The sequence below is a fragment of the Doryrhamphus excisus genome, chromosome 17, assembly GCF_030265055.1.
Source record: "Doryrhamphus excisus isolate RoL2022-K1 chromosome 17, RoL_Dexc_1.0, whole genome shotgun sequence".
Taxonomy (NCBI): domain Eukaryota; kingdom Metazoa; phylum Chordata; class Actinopteri; order Syngnathiformes; family Syngnathidae; genus Doryrhamphus; species Doryrhamphus excisus.
In genome coordinates, this window is record NC_080482.1 from 12,466,566 (window position 1) to 12,487,983 (window position 21,418).

Sequence of the window (21,418 nt, forward strand, 5' to 3'; positions counted from 1 at the left end):
TAGCAATTTCTTTACTATGGATGACGCCTGGTCCTACTTCAAATCAACTTTTGGCCAGATAATTACTAAACACGCTCCACTCGAGAATTTACGGACTAAGGATCGCTTCAGCCCTTGGTTTTCCCACGATCTGGCTGCCTTAATCTGCCAGAAAAACACCTTATGGCGGAAAGGCCGTTCTACCCAGTCTTTTACTGATTGGCTGGCCTTCCAGCAATGTAGAAACAAATGCACCCAGGCAGTCAGAAAAGCCAAAGTTTCTCATTTCTTGGATAAATTTGCATCTTGTGGCTCTGATGCCAGAAAGTTCTGTAAAACGGTCAAGTCTATGGAAAATAAACTCACTCCACCTCATTTTCCCTTTGATGGCATTGTGGTCACTGATAAGTCTGGCATGGCGTCGCTCCTCACACTTTAACACTTTATTAACGCAGCTCATGTCTCCTCTGCTTCACTCCCTTCCAATACTGCTCCATCATCATCATCTGTGATTTCCACCTCTGGCACCTTTTCCTTCAGACCCATCATGACCTCAGAAGTTCTAGAAGAGCTCTCCAATCTGGACTCTAACAAGTCGACTGGCTTTGACAGGCTTTACCCCACATTTTTAAAAGCTGCTGCTGTCATTGCTGTTCCCATTTCACGACTCTTTAACATGTCACTGGAGCTATCCATCCTTCCTTCGGATTGGAAGTCTGCACTTGTCTTCCCGCTCTTCAAAGGTGGCACAGGGTCTGACCCCAATTGCTATAGACCTATCTCCATCCTGCCGTGCCTCGCTAAGATCCTCAAAAAACTGGTTCACAAACAATTAAGCCAGAAAATCACTCCATCCTCCTTCGAAGGCTCTCTAGCATTGGCTTGTCATCACACTCCTGTAACTGGTTTGCCAGCTACTTAAACAACCGAGTCCAGCAACTAAAGACTGAAAACATCCTGTCTCCCCCTCTTACCATCACTAAAGGGGTGCCACAAGACTCCATTTTAGGCCCAACGCTGTTTTCCATCTACATAAATGATGCAGCCTTATCTGCTGGTAATTCCAAGATCCATCTTATATGCAGAGGGGCCTTCATTACACTCTGCAACATCCTCACTTCAGTTCAGTCTCACCTCAGTAGAGCAGCACTTCCACAGCCTTCACTTTCTCCTTAACACTAAGAAAACCAAATGCATCATCTTTGACCGGAATCCTGATCTCACTCCTACTCCCAAAATTTTCTGTGTCAACGGGTCTGAACTGGAGTTTGTGACCTCTTGGCCTCTGGTTGGACACGTCCCTTTCCTTCACCACCCATATCAAGCACCTACAGTCAAAAGTCAAAGCTCGCTTGAGCTTCCTCTATCGCAATAAGTCCTCTTTCACCCGTTCAGCAAAACATACACTTGTCAAAATGTCCATCTTGCCCATTTTTGATTATGGTGACACCATCTATAGGCTGGCATCTCAGTCCACTCGGAAGAAGCTGGATATTCTTCACCACTCCGCCATCCGTTTTGCTACTAGCGCCCCTTTCACCACTCACCACTGTGAATTATATAAGTTGGTAGACTGGACATGACTCCATACCAGACGGCTCCGTCACTGGCTTCAGCTCATCTACAAAACCATACTTGGCATCACACCCTTCTATCTCTCTTCCCTCTTACATCTTTCTCACTCTGCTTTCAATCTAAGGTCCAGTAATCACATCAAACTCTTCATCCCCAAAGTTCGTACCATCATTGGACGCAGCGCTTTCCGGTTGGCTGCAGCTAATGACTGGAACACCCTACAAAACTCTCTAAAACTTTGAGCCTTCACATCTCTCTCTGTCTTTAAACAAAACTTGCAACTAATTACATCTGACTCATGCACTTGCTGATTAGGCCTATTGCCATATCCTGTTGTTTTAATGTTGTTTGATGCTTTTGTATTACATATTTACTGTATTGATATTTGTATTTTTTTGTAATGTAACGTTGTTCTTATTTTCAGCACTCCCCTCTCCCTCAAAGTGCTTCTGCTCTTTGTTCAGGCTTCATTTGTAAATAAGAATTTGTTCTTAAATTGCTTGCCTGGGTAAATAAAGGTAAAATAAAAAATAAATAAAAATCTCTGAAAGAGCTTACAGAGGCAATGATGGTCAACCATGCTCTTAATTTAGGTCAACTGTGACATAATCACACATGCTAGGCTATGCTAACTTTTTTTTTCTCATCGCCTGTTTTTTTCTTATCCGTGTCAATCCAAGTCTGCTATATAACATTTTGATATGGTTCGTCTTTAATTTGTACCGATGTGTCTAAAGTGTTGCAGACGTCACTTAACATGATGGTTTTGTATAATGTACATTGTATTTTGGGAGAGTGCAAGTGGGGGCAAAGGAAAAATGAGGGAAAAGTCTGTCACAGCAGAGGTCACTGTGTCACTTAGCCCCGCCTGCATTCCTCTCCACATTTTTACGTCCTGAACGGGAAGGCCACGACCTGCGGATACTCTTATGACACCAGCAGTTGGGAGTCAGGAGGGCATACTGGGTCCTCTTTTGTTTTTCATACCCCCAAATTTTCCTTTTTTTAAATCATAATAGTAATAATAAAAAAATAATAATAGTATTTATGAATGGGCCAATAATAGGTGTGTACCTGTAGCTCATGAGCTGAAAATTGTGTATAATGTATCATATTTAACATATACAGGTGCATTTCAATAAATTATTATATTTTTGAAAAGTTAATTTATATCAGCGATCACGTCAGGTGAGACTCATACTGTATATTCTGTCAATTTAGAAAAGTGAAATATTTTTAAAAAGTACTAATTTGGATCATAAACCCCAAATTCAATATCTCTTTGACATAAATTGTCCAAAAGTGGCATTTTGAGCACTACTGGTTCATGTGCAAATACTTCCTGAGCCTTTATTTAACCGCTTAGCCTGAACTGAACTCCTCAACGCAAATAACTTTTGCACCAAATTCTAATCTTTGTACCTGTAATGCCTGTATCAGCATATTGACTTTAACGCACCTCTAATGCTAAACAAAGTGCTTATTGATGTCATCAGCCATGTTTTATGTTTACTCTCAAGCAGCCGTATGTGTAATACAAGCATCATCTCTTGACGGCCTCCTGCCTGGTGATATCCCTTTGAATATAAAATAGCTAAAAACTATATAGGAATTTAATGTATAGTCAGTTAATGGTGTCTTATATCATGTGAGACACACTCTGAGGTTCTGTTTAATGTGTGTAGCCTTTTTTGGGCGGCGCAATAATCTCGTCCCACTTCCCAGTATGTTTGGCGTCAACAACACAAGGTCGTTGACCCCTGATGGGCACACGGAGGACGGCGTTGAGCAACCCACAGCAAACATTAGTCTCATTATGTAAAGACGCCCCATATGGAGGCCCTTCATTGTTGTTATGGAATGGATGTCAGACACTGATTATTATGGATTATAATGAGGACATTTGGTACTGAACATCTTGTGTGGGCTTCTTTGGTCAACTCTTGAGAAAGACATGAGGACACATTGTCCCCTTTTGGTGCTTAAAATGAAGATGAGCCAGAACAACATCTGAGGGGTTTATTCTAAAATAATAGTTTGCTATTATATTTCCAAATATCCATACCAAATTAGCCATTCATAGTTTTAGCTTTTGTGGACCAATTTTGGCACCATTGACTTTATTTTTTCTCAAACAATTGTATGTAATGAAAGTGTATTATTTTGTCAATGTTGTTACATTGTCTTGTTGTATTTGCATATTGTATTTGTATACTGTTAAATTTGTCACAAATTTGTTCCCAAAATCAAATCAAAACATACTTTCATTCACTGATCTTGATCGGCAATATTGGCTCTATATCCGAATGATACCAACATTTGCAGTATCAACCCTAGAAAATACCATGTATGTGAGGTTAAGTCTTATACGTAAATAGTTTTAGCAAACATCCGTGAGCATTACCAAACCTTTGTTTTGTTAATGTTTGAGAGACACTATGTTATTAAAATGCATTATAAACAAACTCTTTAGAAGGTTAAAGTGCAGTAGCGGTGAAGCTGATGTAACACAGCAGAAACAGGAAAGAGAGGAAAAAAACACTTTAGAAGAACGTCTTATCATTGTTGTGACGTCACCAATGTGTGCCAGTGAAAAGATGGGAGGTAAAGCGTTGTCTTATCTCGTGTTTTTCCTTCTGAATTTATTGCGTTGTTGTCTGGCTGATTCACACTGGCTCATGTGATGCCAAGGAACCAATCAGGAGGCTTCTACTGTTGTGTCAAAAGTTCAGCTCTGCTGAGGAAAAACAAAAGATGAATCTAACTTGAATTATTAACACAATGGGGTGTCACTTGAAATGTCTGCTATGACTATGTTGCATCACTTCATGATGAGCACTCAATTAACCCTGTAATGGTCACAAACCATATGGATTGGTAACTCAAGTTAGTGCTAAGAATATTAAAATGTAATCTCAATAGTTATTAAACTGGGGTTTTTGTTGACCACAGTTTGACCCTGGAACAGATTGTTTCCTTGATTCCCTGTGGGGAAAGTGGTTTACAAACAAGTTGGGCGTCGCCACTGTACACTGTATTGACTTTATGAAGTAATCCGATGACGTCTCAATGTGTGACTGCATGTTTGTTTAGTTGTTTTTTAAGCTAATTTGTTGTTTGAATATATTTTAATTAAATTACTGCCCATGCCCAAAGTTGTTCCTCCCCTGTGTTTATGTTGTCAACGAATGAGGCTTATTAAATTTGTACAAACAAACTGCAAGACTCCCAGCAATAAAACAATATAAAACATGTATTGATGATAATGCAGTAGTAATACATTGTTGTTTCTTCGCCTTGGAACCGGAAGCGGATGTTGTGGCGCTTATGTAACTGCTTTTTGGAGAAAGGCGAGTGTTTTGTCCAGTCATGTCCTCCAACTCGTCACGTGGCATAGTGACAGTCAGTGTTACGACCTGTGATTGGTCAAGAAGCTAATGGTTCAACCTCCTCTGCTCGTTAGCCCCGCCTCTTGACGTAATGGCGATCAGCTGTTGGAGGCTGACAACAATAACAGAAGGAGCAGTCGGGCAAAGAGGAGCAAGTAGCCTGCAAAAACCGATGTTCAATTTTATACTTTTCTTCTAAGAAGAAACATTTCCCTTTTCCATTCTTCGAAAAGTAACACAGCTACCTCATATTTGAAAGGATTTTAACGTCGATTTGAGCTCTTATCATCCACTTCTGGTTGAGCCGCAGGTGGGTTCTTTGTTTTCTCCTCAGTCATCCCTCATTTTTTATTCTCTTGAAAACGGATCACTTGAATACTCTTAACAGCACAAATACGCTTTACTTGAATTGTGTGCTTTCATTTTGGCTTCGTTATTGGTCAATGACGAAGGATTTGTCGAATTATATTATGTCTCAGTATTGTTTGTTCTTGCTAGCTTCTGAGCTGCATTAGCTACTCGACGCCTAACCTGTGCTCGAAGACATGTTAGTCTGGGGAAAAGTGCCTCACAGTTGGTGAACATTCTAGAAGGTGCTTCTTGGCGACATTGTTTTGAAATGAAGGTAGAACAGACGTTGGTCCTGCCCAACCGTGTCGAATTACAGCCCTCCCCTTCCAAGTTCAGCTAACAAGCTAAACCGTTTTACGCCGGCTTTTGGAGCCCTTCTAAGTCTCGCAAACTGGTTGTTCGACTACATACACAAACTAAACCATCCGATCGACGAGTCAATATGTTTGCAAACTGGACAAAATATGTAACACGAAGTTTTTCCCCATTTCCTCGCACGACATTTTAAAATAGATCGTTTGTGCCGTGATATCCTCAAATCCAGAGCTGTGGTGTATGGAATTGCTTTAATTTGGTGCTTTTTTTGTTTGGCCTGAGATGGTTTCCCGAGAAGGCGGTACAACAGATTACCAAACCTCTGTTGTTCTTAGTTTTAGTGCTGTGTCCACCGGTAAGTCGTTGGGTTCTTTCCACTCGGCATGTTTACAAAGTTGATAATTCACCGCTTGCTCCAGAGAAGCTCCAATCTGAAGGAGGTCATAAAATCATCGCAGCCACAACGAACTCCGTGGTGCGTTTAAGTGCCAGTGAAGTAGATTAAAGGTCTGGATGATTGGAGTCAAAGCAAGTTCGGGTTGATTGAAGAACTGTGTTGGCAGTGTCTTCTGTTTTCAGAGAAAAGGGGACACGAAATGCAGAGGGCTTCTGACGAATAAAACACACATTCATGTTCATGTTTGCAATGGACTCAACAAACAACGCGTGTGCTGTGAACGTCACACGGCGTTGTTCACGGAAGTAGACAAAGCTGTACTTGCGCGGTATCACTAACAAAGCATTCGTTTTGCAGTGCTAACCGATCTGGCTATACAAATAATTTAGAAACTAACGACTAGCTAGCTTAAGACTGCCTCGCGAGTGTTAGCAACAAAGTCACAAGTTGTTTTACATAAACATTTACTGGACAGCACCACGTAAACTGACAAGACTGTACTGGACTGTGAGTATTAGGTAAGAGTCAGGAGTCAAGAGTCAAAAACATGTCACCTTGACAGTTGTGTTTTGGGTTGGAGATGTACGAGTCAGAGGGGAAGGTCGTAAACGTACCACACAAGTGAACCTCATTTAGACCATCGTGCTTTTAAAGTCAATCCAACGCTTGAATTGCAAAGTATGCCTGTATTTAATTAATTATGAAATACATTTCTGGACTAAAACGTTCACATTCCTCATTGAGTGTCAAGGGTGTACATTTCAGATGGTAATTGAGTCCTGCCATGCATCCAGATGACGCAAAGAAGCAGCAGTGCAAATTGACTCTCTGCTTTGTTCTCCAGTGTGAAAACCCAACTGTTGATGAGCTGACCCGCTGCTGTCCAGCTGTGTCTTTTTTTATTTACTGCTCCAGTCTGACATAGCCTCTTTTTGTCAGGCCAGCAGCTGAAATCACCGCAGCTGCTGCAATGAATCCTGTAATTGGCTTTTATGAGGGTCATTTAATCACCATAATCTCTGCACAACAGCGTCCCTGCTGGTTACAGCAAAGTCGTACACTTCCTTTTGCCTCAACATGCCTCCCTTCTTAATATTAACATAAAGCTTATTAACAACCTTATTTATGTCTTTCAGGTCTTCTTGTTGTTCTTTGTCTCTCCCCCACACGCCGAGCTATGTGCAGCCTCCTGGCTCTCAGATGAGTCGCGACCACACATCGTTGATGCACTTTAGCGCCTCCGCCGAGATCCTCGCCGGCCGCTGCCAAGCCTGCAGCTGATGACCAAAACGCCTCCCCACCATCGCCCCGAGCCACCTGCTGCTCTCCATTCCCTCCCCGAGATACCCTCTCTCGGCCTGACACTCACGTCCCAGGATGTTCCAGAGGTTTGCCAGCGCCCTGTTTGGCGACGACACACAGGAGCTGAGTCGCTGCGGCCGACCCGGAGACGGCAAGGAAAAAGAGGATGATGAAGACTGGATTCTGGTCAACTTCCTGGGTGAGTGTAAACTTGTTCAAACCAGTCGAACCGGCAAATGCTTGAACTTGATTGTGGTGAAGGCAGCAGCACAATGTGCCAAAATGGAGGCCTTGTTGTGAGGACAGAAAAGTGCATTAACTGCGGTAAGAGATGTAACCAGGAGGGGAAAGTGGCGGTCACACACACACACATTGCAACATTCCAAACTGTCTGGGCCCAGTCAAAACAGATCTGCCACCCAAGTCAACACACATAAGACTTTGCAATGAAAGTTCAGGTGACGCGGAACTGGCACTGCTTTGGAACGTTAATCCATCGCTCAACCTGACCCACTGTGACTCGACTTGAGGCGACTCAGATTCCACAAGCGTGTGAACTTTTTTGGTGGGTGGGGGCAATGGGTGCACAGGTGGCCCACTTGTGCTGAGTTGTTGTCAGAATAGATAAAAATAGTACATATTAATAGTCCTAATAAATTGAGCATTAAATCTTGCACAGTAGTCAGCCATGGCTTCAGGAGCACAATATTCAGGGTTGCGGTATCAGAATCGTTCACATATCGGAAATTTCCAGTAGGAATATTTGGATGACCAATTGAATGTTATCAGCAAATGTAGCCATCGCCACACACACACACACACACACACGCACAGCAGGCCTGGCCTGGCCTGAGCCAGTCAAAAACCACACAAAATAAACCACACACCAACACAAAATCTCAGGACACTCCACTATCATATTTGTCTGAAGAGAGGGGGTTATTCCAGCCTCATATAAAGCATATATAGCATATATACTCATACATGTGCAATTTTAATAGTTTGGTGATGTCCGATCACCTGGGAGATTGTGTGTGTGTCATGCTGCATGTATGAGACACACTGATAGTCTTAATTTTCTGATGTTTGTCGCAGTTGCCGTGGACAAAACAGGTTAGTAACCTAACCTGTTTAGGTTACTAACAGGTTAGTAACCTAACCTGTTTTGTTTAATAAAGCGATTGTTGATTGAGCACTTTACAGCTCCTTAGAGCGTCTGTAGACACTGCGATTAGTAACATTATTAAAGCAAACAGCATCTCGTGTTGAGGTATTGGCAGATATCCAAATTCAAATGTGGATTGGTGCATCCCTAGAATAGTGAAAATGTGTAATTTAATTAATGTGATCGATTCTCCACACATGCTGTTGTGTAAATAAGGATATTTAATATGCTGAATAAAAGAACAATGTATGGATGTGTTCAACGTGTTGAATTAGATAGAAATTAAGATTAAAATTAACCTGACTTTCTTGTGTATTCTAATAGAATCGTAGAGTGAACACTGTCACCACAAGGACAATGGTAAACATATTGTCAAATGAACATGATCTCTGTAAAGGCAGATTTTGTTTGTACTGGATCTCATTAGATGGCATACCTACTAATGAAGAAGCAGCTGTGTAAACAGCCGTGAACTCGTGGGTGTGGTGCAAACGTCAGATGCAGCGATGATCTCCTAAAGTGTAGTTGGACATGCTTCCAAGCAGGAAGTAAACAGCAAAGAGGTCATTTAACGAAGTTTGTTTGGTTTCTTTCTGCTGCTGCTGCCAAGTAGATGCATCACTCTGGTCACATGACTGACCGACTGTTTGCTATTGGGGGGGAAAAAACTAAATTCTAGAAGAAAGTTAATAAATGGCAAAACTAATGATTTACCTGTGTTCAAGTTCCCCCATCCTAACAGCTTGTCTATGAATCATGCGATGCTGACGATGGGGGGGGTCAGGGGAGCAATGTGTGGATTTTGGCATGGGGCGGGGGTGTCCTGGGGGCTTGATGTTGGCATCTTTGCATAGACGGGATTGGATAACATGCAAAAATATTCAGTGTGGTGTCTGTGGCCTCCAGCCCAGCAAACAGGATCAGCTGTTTGTCAAGCTGCTATTAGTGAGTCTCTGGTTATGTGGTCAGGTTCGTCGTGTGATGTTTGGTTGCTCCCCGGCAAAATGTTCATTTACCCTTATAGTGGTACGTGTAGACAGTGCAGTTTTATTAACCACAATGCGTCCTGGTAGATGACAATACGAGAGGATCATTTAAAGATTTTATGCATTTGGTAAATGCTAAATATGTAAAGGCTTAAAGCATTCTGGACTAAAAGCTGGTTTGTTGTGTTCTCAGCTGATGCCTGCTCCAGTCAGCATGGTGACGGCCTCCCCAGACCCACCGGGAGCCCAGACGAGGAGGAAGACGAAGACCTGGTCATGATCCCGTCACCGATGGCCAGCCCTCCTATCCGCTACGCCTCTTGCACCTCCCTCAACTCCACAGCCGACACCGACCCGGATGGCGGCGCAGAGGAGGAGGAGGACGAGGTGGAAGGTGGCTTCCTGCGTCTTGACATGTCCTCTATGGAGGAAAGCTGGTTTGTCACCCCCCCGCCCTGCTTCACCGGCCGCAGCAGCCAGCCGGTCCTGGTGGAGACCAGCCCACTGGAGAACCTGCTGATTGAGCATCCCAGCATGTCCGTCTACGCCCACCACAGCCCCCCCCGAATCAACCTTGACCCCCTGCCCCGCTCCCTCGACCTTGAATTGGGCCTGTTGCCCAGCAATGGGCCGACTGCAACGACTGCCTCGGGTGGAAGGGAGAAAGGCAGACGCTCACTTGACGGGCCGCGTCACAGGTAATAATACAAATATTTCATTATTATATTTACATACTTTAAACATTTTGTGTAAACATCAGCCTCATATTCTGTGGTGTCTCCTCATATAGGCCAGACGTGGCGGTGGTCCAGCGTCGGTCCAGCCTCCACCCAGCCTGCTATGCGGCTCTCTCAACCCGTGCGGGCCTCCTGCCTCAGCGCCCAGGCCTCGCCAGCCAGCCGCTGTCCCGCAATGCGCTGCGACGTCTCAACCTGCTGCACCCACCCAAGGCCGGTGCTACACACCTGCACCAGCCCAGCCAGAGGCACCTCAATTTCTGAGGTCCTTCTCCTGTCGTCCGTACACAAACACCAGCAACAAGTGAGGCGCCAGTGAAAAGGGCGGCAGGTCATTTTCTGTCATCAGCCCCTTTTGTCACAGCAATCTCCTCCACTTTCTCCTTCCTCTCGTCATCATGGACTCTTCTTCATGAATCGAATCAAAGCTGTAGGTCACTTTACTCAGAGGCAGGTTCACTTGGCCCCGGCAGGACCACCCACAATGATGTCACTGCCATCTCTGCAACCTTTACATGAACATCCAACGTCTGTTCGGTCTGCAGATATGTTCAATTTGACTATTGTAAGGGGTTGCTATAAGGCTGCATGAGGGCAAACCTCTGATCCAATTTTGGACCTTGGTTTGTCTCCTCCAAATGATTTGACTTTATGTGGCAAAATCTTCACTCCAGCAACGACAAAGTCCAGCGTGTTTGTTCTGTACCGGCAACTGAACCAACCTCTGCTTTCTAATTCAGTACTTTTCTTGAACGTAAGAAGAAAAAAAAGTCAAAAATAACTGTTAGATATCACTAAATTGCCTTGTTTTAACGGTAGCTTTGAGACGAATAGAAATGTTAAAAAAATGTATAAAAAAAAAAAGTCAAAAATATATTTTGAAAAATGGAAAACAGATTACATATCAGTATGAAGTTTGTGTGTCTGCTTCCGTCAGTGTGCGACGTGTTGCATGGTGGTAGACTTGTGTTAGCGCTGGGAGAAAAAAAAGAAAATGGAAAAATATTTTTGTTATTTGTTTGTTCTTAAATGAATCTGCAGTCCATTTCTCAGGGTCACAACCAATCACTTTTACACTTAAGGAAAATGCAGATTTACTTGACAGCTGATGATTATTTTCTTTTCCACCGGGACTTTTACTGAGAGGTCTCAGGAAGTGGTTTTGGTTGAGTCCATCACAATGGATAGAAACTTTTTGTCAGTAATACCTTTTGTTGGTTTTGTTCTTCTCCATGTTAGCTTAGTTACTCTTAAAACTATTTAAACCAAAAAAAAGGGTAGCAATGATCTTTTGGTCTTTCAGTATGTTTTAAAGCAGATGTTTTATAACTCTTATTGTTTAACGTTTATTGGGCTTGGTGCTTTTAACATGGCTGAGAGGTATTAATAGTCCGCCTTTTGAACTTGTCTGAAACTCATACATGTGATGTTAACGTTATACAATGTTTTGTTGTGATTTAGTTATACAGTACCCCCAACCCCCCTACATAACTTTTACCTTTATTAACCACCCCCAAGTAAAATGGGCTTCCTTACCATTCTAATGTCTAAGGAGTGTATAATCTACCTGCCTGCCTTTTACTTGTTTCGTATTTCAGATGACTATTTCCCTATAATCTGCAAGAGACACATTTGTTTTGAATTCTTTCAAACGGAATAATACATTTGCAGAGATTAGTAATGAGAAGTCAGACACAATATTCACTGTGTGATGGGACAATACAAAAAACATTTTGACGGGCCAGCAGATGTTCATAAAGTTGTTGGCCTGCCTGTAAATAATCCTGATAGTGTTTTCTGGTGTATTTAAGGTAATAATTTTTTGAATGTCTTGTTAACGCTCTACAATTCTTCATCTGTGTTCCAATGATGTATTTAAGAAAAAGAAATGGATCACAAATGAGGTTTATGGGTTTTTTGATTTGTGTTCTCGCATCTGTCATCAAAACTAACAGGGATTTCTCATGTTTGTGTTCAATGCCTTGAAAATTGTGCATCACGTGCCTTCCAGTTTGAAATGCTCTTATGCATCAATGAAGAACTTGGAATGTCTTTTTTTTTTTTGAAGTCCTGAGTGGACATTCTACAGACAAAAGGACGCCAACTATGCACCACTCAGCTGCCGCCGCCGCCCTCGCCCTTTTTCTAAAGACTCCGATAAACCAGACAGAATGATGTAGCAAACCTCCAGTTTATTCTCAAGTGTAAAGAATATTTTGTGGCATTTTTTACTGTTGTTTCATTTGATTCACCAAGTGTTACACATTTTGTTTTTCCCTGTGTAGTTTACTGGAATAATACAGCACTTTGCCAAAAAATAAAAAAAATTGTGTAGGTGTTTTAGGGTTAACATTTTTATTTATCAGCATATCCTCTGTATTTTGTATGTACGGTTGTTCAAGTCACTTTGTTAAAATCTGAAAAATGTTATATGGGGGTCATCTGTTTTCAAACTGTAATAGTTCATTCATGTGATCTCTTTATTAGTCACAAAATAAATGTTTTCATACACATCTCTTGATTTTAATTTTTTGGAGTGTCAAATGTCAAACCTGTAGATATTTTTGTATAGTAGAAAATCATTAGGCTCATGCTATATGTATTGAGTTATTACAATGCCTTAAACTATGAAAACATGATGTAACGATAGACACTATAATAGTTAAGTTACATTGTAAATGCATAATTAACCATAATGGCTGACCGTGGTAAATTTCTGTTATAAAAGTAATTATATGTGAGTGCATAATTAAAGGACTCAATTAGTGGCAAAGTTTCATTATAAAAGTGTAGTATTTGATATAAAGTTACTATTACGTCCTTCCTTTCACGTGAGACTTTGTTGACATGTTTGACAGCTGCACCACGTGCTCGCCTGTTTACATTCTCCCAAGAAGGAGGCACGTGACCCGCCATGCTCGTGCTCCCATTGGCCGAACGTCGCCCTGACTCCTCCCTCGGGCGGGCCCAGAACGCGGAAGTTCCTCTGGCGCGGGTGAAAAATGATGAAAAACGTCACTTTATGATAATGCCACTGAGTATTGTGTGCACCGGACGATTGTAGGGTAAAATACCCGTCGTTTAAATTCAACCGGAACACACAGAATTCTGTATTAACATCAAAAATCACCATGAGATACGTTCACCGTTCGAAATGAACGCTGTGTCCAGTGAAACCAAACAAAAGGTCGATGAGTTAGACACTGTGTGCTTTCGTTGAGTGCGTGAATTATTGGAGCTGCTTTTCGGCGTCCATGAGAACCTCTCGGCGTTGCTCGTTTGTGGAGATTTCCGCTCATTTTCAAACATTTAGCGCGAGTGGTTGAACCGGGAAAGCGCATGCGCAGATGCGCGCGGCAGTCTCAGACGGATATAAGGATTGGCGCCGGCGCCACAGCTGATCCATTCATTCATTCTTCACTCAGGAGGTAAGAAGCTCTCACCGAGGAGCTCTTTTTATACATATACACTTATTTTAACACTTCTTATTTCTAACAGGAGACGTTGACGGTTGCTTTTATTGCTTTATGAGGCAAAACACTTTTTCTTCTGTCATGGTTTTCGCTGACTGTTTGAAATGTGGACGAACGAGGGATTGCAGCTTTGAGCGCGCTTTAACTTGGAAATGGGCAGTTTAGTTAGTGCTTTTACACTTCTACGATAATGTGTCTGTACGCTGCATGCCATGTTTTTACTTTGGATCGGGAGAACTTGCATTTTTAATGGGGGTTTACACGTTGGAACACAAAGACCAGTTTTCTGACTCAATGGAGCTCTCCAAAGTTATCTTTTAATTCACTACCACTTATTTTTCTTGTAAACAGAATGTAGTAAGAATAATGAAGGTGTCCTATTGTGGTTTTTAGAGTTGTTAATCCATAGTTAGCATTGTTGACCCAGTTAGCAGCTTGGCTAATTACAGTAGCTTCCCTCCAAACTGTTAGCCTCCATCCACTCGCTTTTAAACACAGCAAACTGCATTCAGACAAGACCAAGTGTCCGTTTAACGGGTGTCGGGGCTTTGATTGTAGCTGTTGGTGATGATAAATGATGAATAGGGGTCCATTTTGGGGTCTTTCTGCCCAAGTTTGTGTCCTCAGAAGAGGACGAGCGCTGCGATCCACTCCCGCTTAGCGCTGCTGAAATTGGCGCGTCTTTGCGATTCAATTCTTGCTTAAAGTTCACATTTTGGCCATTTTCCCTTGCTAAAACCACTCGAGAGCTATTTGGAAAGGTTCGAGGAACCCCTTAAGGCGAAAAGAAGGCTTTTAAATGAGGTATTTTGTGAGTTTTTTTTGTTTGTAAGCGAGGGAAGAGCAACCCCCTCCTCCTGTTGGCTCAGTGGACTTTGTTAGACTCTTACTCAAAACACATTGCTACTATACTCACATTACAACCTTACATCTCATTACGTTTAAATGATCTGTTTTCAGATCTTATAGTCATTGCAGCTTTATAACAACTGTATGCACAGTAGCTCATTCACGATCATATACAAGATTAGGAGTGGACTAAAGTATGCTACTTCTGGATGTTTCTGTGAGTGTTTTTTTAGACCATTATTTACTTGTATTTGTCACTCTTAAATGAGTCAAGTATAAGATGAGTTGAAGCTTAGCACATATGTGATGATTGGGGTTTATGGCACTAGGATGTGACCTCTTCTGAAGACCCCCATCATCCACCGTCAACAAAATTTGCCCGACTGACTTTTTGTGTCTCTTTCCTGTCTTTGCAGCAGAACACCAAGTCCAATCAGAACCATGTCCAGACGCAGGTGAGCACCTGGTGCTGTTTGTGTCGGTCTTGAAGGAGGGGGGACGGGGGATGTGTCCGTGTGTCTCCCACCCGCCCCTCTGTGTTTGAGAGGATTAGGGTGGTGGTCGGGGTGTGGTGACACCATTATCACATTATTAAAACGTGTCCACATGTCAGCCATGTTCAAGGCAGCTGTCTGTGCGTCCAATGAGCTTTAAGTCTTTATAAGTTATAATAATAATAATAAGAAAATGTGTGTTTGTTCTCAGCGGTCGCATCACTCTGCAAGCCAGAGACTCCAACACACCAGAACCCCCCGTCAAGGCTCTGCTGAGGAAAAGAAAGTCTGAGGTTGGTTGTCTTGTCTTTGTACACAGTATGCATAAATATTAACACATGTCATTATAACAATCTTTATATTGTACAGACAGTTGTGCTAATTTGTGTTTTTCAACATGGCTCACTTCTTTGTTCCTCTGGTAGTCCTCCAAGAAGAAGACACAACCTGCCGCCAAGAAACAAAGCTATGAAATTCAGGTTTGTGTCTTTTACATGTTATTACCACCCATTGTGAACTCTGATGATATGAGTAGTTCCCACAGGACTGCAATCAATTTCTGTTGGGGGTGGGGGTGACGTAATCATCAATTTTAATAATTTACAATGTTGTGGGGAGTCTTCCATCCTCTTTTGTTATGCAAAGTGACCGTGGACATTTGTTTACTGTAATATAAATGCATACAATGCATTTCTGGTTTCAAGTAAAAAGCACTTTTACGGATAAATGAGGAAAATATAAGTCTCATAGCTTCCTAGATGATAAACATGGAGGCACACAACATGATGGAGCGACCACATGTCAGCTTTAAGGCTTAAAATTATTAAAAAATTTGCAATCTCAATGCGAAACAAGAAAATTGCCAAATTTTCATTATTACAACATTAACAGCAACACACATGCATGATTATTTGTTCTTAAAGTGCTCATGTTTTTGATGTCTAGAGGGCTGTAATAATGTTAAAAGCTGCATTTAGAGGGTAGTAAACAGAATTTTTATGCTCTAATCAAATGATTCCGATTTAGAAATAAGGACTCCTACTTTTACTTATCCCAATCTGGTCCAAATGAAATGTAACAAAGGAGGTACACATGAAAAATAAGTTAACCTCAAGCTTGTTGTGTATTTGTAGAAGTGCTGGTCCGAGGATGGTACCAGCCCGTGTGTCCTCATTGAAACGCCCCACAAAGAACTGGAGCCCGCAGACCCATCCAGCTTCAAGCAGTACCGGTTCAAGAACCTCTTCATCAAGTCCTCGCCCCTCCCTGTCCTCAGGTAGGCCGCCGCCCAAGCGTCGTGCTTCCTCGTGTCTCCTCGTGTCTCCTGTGTTCTCAAATTAAGACTTGTTGTCGCATTGCAGCTGGGCCAGCTCAGATGATGTGTGGATCAAGATGCTCAACAAGGAGCTGACGTACGTTCACGATAAGAGCTACATGCAGCGGCACCCTAAACTGCAGCCCAGCATGAGGGCCATCCTCCTCGACTGGCTGCTGGAGGTGAGGAGCGCACCGCACAGGAGAATGAGCCCCTGGGGAGACGCTTTTACATTTTGTTTGTTGCGGTACAGGTGAGCGAGGTGTACTGCCTCCACCGCCAGACGGCGTATTTGGCTCAAGACTACTTTGACCGCTTTATGCTGACTCAGGAGGACGTCAACAAGGACTACCTGCAGCTCATCGGCATCACGGCGCTCTTCATTGCCTCCAAAATAGAGGTGAGTCTGAACTCACTTTTTAAAATTATTATTAAACACCACTAAAGTAAATAGAATAAAAGGACTAGAGTAGGAACTATCATAAATTATATACTATACATTTCACATCCCGGGCGGCACGTGGTTAGCGCGCAGACCTCACAGCGAGGAGACCAGGCTTCAATTCCACCCTCGGCCATCTCTGTGTGTCGTTTGCATGTTCTCCCCGTGCATGCGTGGGTTTTCTCCGGGTACTCCGGTTTCCTCCCACATTCCAAAAACATGCTAGGTTAATTGGTGACTCCAAATTGTCCATAGGTATGAATGTGAGTGTGAATGGTTGTTTGTCTATATGTGCCCTGTGATTGGCTGGCGACCAGTCCAGGGTGTACCCCGCCTCTTGCCCATAGACAGCTGGGATAGGCTCCAGCATCCCCCGCGACCCTTGTGAGGAAAAAGCGGTAGAAAATGAATGAATGAACATTTCACATCCCATTAAGTGATTTAAACTATAACGTCAAACCTCAGTTTTCAACGAAAATTTCCGCCACAATTTTTGTATTGTTCTTTGGAATGAAGTGCCCAAACAAAGCACCCTACATGTTGCTGACTCGCCATGTGTGCGCGTGGGTTTTCTCCGGGTACTCCGGTTGGCGACTCTTAAGTTGTCCATAGGTATGAATGTGAGTGTGAAACAGTCCAGTGTGTACCCTGCCTCATTTGGTGAGGCATAAACCCTGGTGAGGATAAACAGTGTAGAAGATAAATGGATGGATTTGGACGCACAAAAAAATGCAAAAGGCCAAACAATATTCTTATGAATCACAATATTCTTGCTTTTACACACCAAGAAAATGATACTTAGGAATACAATAATTAGAATCCTCATTGTCTCGCTGGCCTTTCTGCTGTTCCTCATGTAAGGTCCGGCAAGGACGGTGACATTTCTACATAGAAATGAATAAAACATACACAAAATTTGATTGTGAAGGTGGAAATTGGAGTATTTGACAGCGGACTTTCTTGCAGGAGATCTACCCTCCCAAAATCGGCGAGTTTGCCTACGTGACGGACGGAGCGTGTGACACGTGGGACATCCAGTGCACGGAGCTTCACATCCTTAAGGTACTTTAATGAATCCAGGGTTTCCCTTGCATTCATTTTTGATGGCCCGCCACAAATATATTTGGGGCTACTTGTTCGCCCTCACCTGGATCAGTATTGAGTATTCTATACAGAGTATTTATCCAACTATTCAGACCCCTCAAGCAAATATTTTTTCTGGTGTTAGTTGAGTCTTTTGGAGACTGACTAAAAGCACTCAATTTGTCTGGTGCAGGCATTGGACTGGACTCTCTGTCCGGAGACTCCTATTTCCTGGCTCAAGCTCTATGCTCAGGTGGAGGCCCAGAAAGATGGAGATAACTTCCTGGTCCCTCAGTTCTCACAGGAGATGTACATCCAGATCACGCAGGTAACACGACCACATTGTCATGTAACACAGTGTTTAACTCGCTCCACTTTGTTAGTAGCGGACAGCAACTGCTATTTCTACAGCATCATATGAACGGATTCAAGTCCATCCTATTGATGCGGCCCACCAAGTCAATTGTATATAAGTGCTACGTAATGGGAGTTATTATATAAATAGGCCATGCATCAGCTACTATTAGCTGATGTAATATGCTTTAACACAGAAAATTATATACACTTGATCAAACTTACTTAAGATTTTGTCAGGTCAAATCACGAATGCTGCATAAAAGTTGAAAACGTGATAATATCACCCACTTCAGAAATTCACTACTTCCTGACTCTGCACTGGATCTGTACAAAAGCACATTTTTATAGAGAACAATTATAGTTTTACATGTAGAAAACAGGGCGGCACGGCGGTTGAGTGGTTAGCGTGCAGACCTCACAGCTAGGAGACCAGGGTTCAATTCCACCCTCTGCCATCTCTGTGTGGAGTTTGCATGTTCTCCCCAAAAACATGCTAGGTTAATTGGCGACTCCAAATTGTCCATAGGTATGAATGTGAGTGTGAATGGTTGTTTGTCTATATGTGCCCTGTGATTGGCTGGCCACCAGTCCAGGGTGTACCCCGCCTCTCGCCCGAAGACAGCTGGGATAGGCTCCAGCACCCCCGCGACCCTCGTGAGGAAAAGCGGTAGAAAAAAAGGCTTTTAAAAATAAATTAAGGCTGTGATTTCCTGTCTGTCCCACCTCCGAAAAGGCCTCCTCTGATTTCGGATCAACATTTGCGATAAAAATTTACACTTTGAACCCTCCTGTGACATTTTGACCTGATGGTGTTTCAGCTCTTGGACTTGTGCATGATGGACATCACTTCGCTGGACTTCAGCTATAGCGTCCTCGCCGCAGCTGCCTTCTGCCACTTCTCCACCTTCGATGTGGTGAACAAAGTGTCAGGTAGGGGAGAAATCCAGATGCGTTTGTGCTCGTTCGGACTTTCTACTTTCTGAGCACTGACAGTGTTGTTCCTGGCAGGCCTGACGTGGGAGAGCGTTTCCCCCTGCGTGCGGTGGATGAGTCCCTTTGTGGACACGTTGCGTTCAGAACCCAAACCTGAGCTCAAGACCTTCCCCAAGGTCAAAGCCGAGGACAGACACAACATCCAGACACACGTCACCTACTTGGACCTCCTGGTGAGCGTCGCTAAAGAAAGGTTTTTTCTTTTTTCGTCTACTACCTGTCTGACGTTGACTTTTCACTTCCTCAGAGGAAATCCCAGGACCGGCACACAGACGGCACCGACTGTCCACTGTCACCTGTCGCCATGACGCCCATGTTGACTCCGCCCAGCAGCACAGAGAAACCAGCCAATCACTGAGCAGGACCGCTCTGACCGAGACATCTAGCTTTTGAAATTTTATTTTTGTTTTTATTTAAACACAAAATGAGATTTTTGGTTTTGTGAAAGACTTTTTCATCTTCAGGTGGATGTAACACATCCTGGTGCTCCTTCACTACATCATTCCACTGTGAATGTTCTCTGGAACATCCCATCATCAGTATGGGAACACGCAGCTCTCTCGTGGACTCATCGCCATGGCGACAAGTGTTATTGCTCTGTCTTTCCTGTTTCATTCCTGGAAACTTGACCCAAGTAGGATGCCCGCCTACTTCCACTCGTGTGCTTGTATTTATTGAAAAGAGTTTAAAATCTGGGAGCGAGGGATGATTTGAGCTTGGTGGCTATTTATGATGTTGCTGTACGGTGACGTGCGTTTGTGCCTTCGACTCCAACCATTTACATGCTAAAGAATGTTTGTGTACATAGATCCATTTTTCTAATGATGAATTTTCAATCTTTTATACTGCAATGTTGTACACACAGATGAAAAATAAATTCTAAATGAACTCAAATGGGTCTTTTATGCAATGAAATTCCACATTTTTCCCCATTAAAAATGAATGTTTTAGTTTTCAAACTTTTACCATTTTCATATGTCTCAACCGATTTCAGCAAGTCCACCATGAAACCATCCCACTTAGTTGGGACTAAACTGACTATTTTTCAAATTTTTTCAAAGTTACACCACTTCCTCTTGTAAGATTTCTTTCAGATTTCTGCCCTCTTTTGTCCAGGTTTCTCAATTCAAGCCATTCCAACATCAAACTGTCTAACATGGTCAGGACATTCAGGCTATCTATTTTTGACATCTTGAACAATTTTGCTTCACCCCAAAACTATTTTCCTCTGAGAAACCTCATAATTATATGCATAAAGGTGTGTGAGATAACATTTAACATGATAATGAAAAGTCAGGACTTTATTTGTGTGTGAGTGTGAGCTGGGTGGGGTGTTGGGCTCTCAGTTTAGTGTGAATACTTTCGGTTAGCACCATCACGTGCAAACATTCTCGTGCAAATACGGAAGAAAAGTTTCGTCTTAGCTAGTTAGCATTAGCATCCTTTTACAGTGAACTTCTTTATTTGCCTTATTTGACTTGGGTATCATTTGGCTCGCTTTGAGAAATAATCAAAGCGGCCACCAGGGGGCAGCAATCATGCAATTCAAAGTATTGTACTGGTATATACACTATTGACCTGCGAGTGTGTGTATGTGTGCCATATATAGGAAGATTGGGGAGAAAGAATACCCCCGCCCCTGTAGTGAAGCTATTGTGTTGGCCTGGGAAAGCATGGCCTTAGTATACACACACACACACACACACACACACATACACTTTCCTGCATAGCTATGTGATTATAATAGTGAGGACAAAGTTGAAAACAACACTTTCCTTGGGCTTTTGCTGAACGATGAGTCAATTTCTATCCCTCAACTTTCACGTTCATACTAAAAGTGGTCACCATGACACTTTGAGTCACAAAGTGACTCTCACCCGACACTTCCTTAGCGGATAGAATCCCATACAAAAGTGGTGAAAAAAAAGATGAACGGCAACATACTGTAGATGAGAGAACGTGCACATTTTATTTTCCCAAACATGTGCAAGTGTATGCAGGGAACAAGTTGTCCTCACAGAGACAAAGGCGATACAGATGCCCACGCCAAACTCATTATACGTCAACTCACCGCCCATCTATGTGTCCTGGCTGGATGGGGGTGTAAGGGTCACAGGTCACGTTCCCATAAGAGACAGACAAAGGAGGAAAAAAGGCGAATGAATGTTCTTCTTACTTTCTATTTTTCCACCTTAGAACAAATCTATCAAAACATC

At 42.7% G+C, this 21,418-nt stretch overlaps 2 protein-coding genes across 4 annotated transcripts; both read left to right on the forward strand.

Annotated features, from left to right (window-relative positions):
- The first annotated feature begins 5,059 nt into the window (after nt 1-5,059).
- On the forward strand, nt 5,060-12,709 carry tp53inp1 (tumor protein p53 inducible nuclear protein 1). Its single transcript, XM_058053952.1, has 4 exons — nt 5,060-5,253; nt 7,143-7,507; nt 9,653-10,157; nt 10,250-12,709. The coding sequence occupies exons 2-4, from the start codon at nt 7,384-7,386 to the stop codon at nt 10,458-10,460; spliced, it is 840 nt and encodes a 279-aa protein (XP_057909935.1). The 5' UTR covers nt 5,060-5,253; nt 7,143-7,383; the 3' UTR covers nt 10,461-12,709.
- Nucleotides 12,710-13,038: 329 nt separating this feature from the next.
- On the forward strand, nt 13,039-20,073 carry ccne2 (cyclin E2). 3 transcript variants are annotated; one of them, XM_058053404.1, is made up of 12 exons: nt 13,039-13,624; nt 14,935-14,973; nt 15,224-15,305; nt 15,438-15,491; nt 16,146-16,288; nt 16,374-16,509; nt 16,581-16,727; nt 17,736-17,831; nt 18,046-18,180; nt 19,028-19,139; nt 19,218-19,375; nt 19,450-20,073. In XM_058053404.1, exons 1-12 carry the CDS (start codon nt 13,536-13,538, stop codon nt 19,558-19,560), a joined length of 1,302 nt encoding a protein of 433 aa, XP_057909387.1. In that variant the 5' UTR covers nt 13,039-13,535; the 3' UTR covers nt 19,561-20,073. The 3 variants fall into 3 exon arrangements, with proteins under 3 accessions (XP_057909387.1, XP_057909389.1, XP_057909388.1); XM_058053405.1 differs by lacking the exon at nt 13,039-13,624 and adding an exon at nt 14,210-14,473; XM_058053406.1 differs by lacking the exon at nt 18,046-18,180.
- Nucleotides 20,074-21,418: the final 1,345 nt, after the last annotated feature.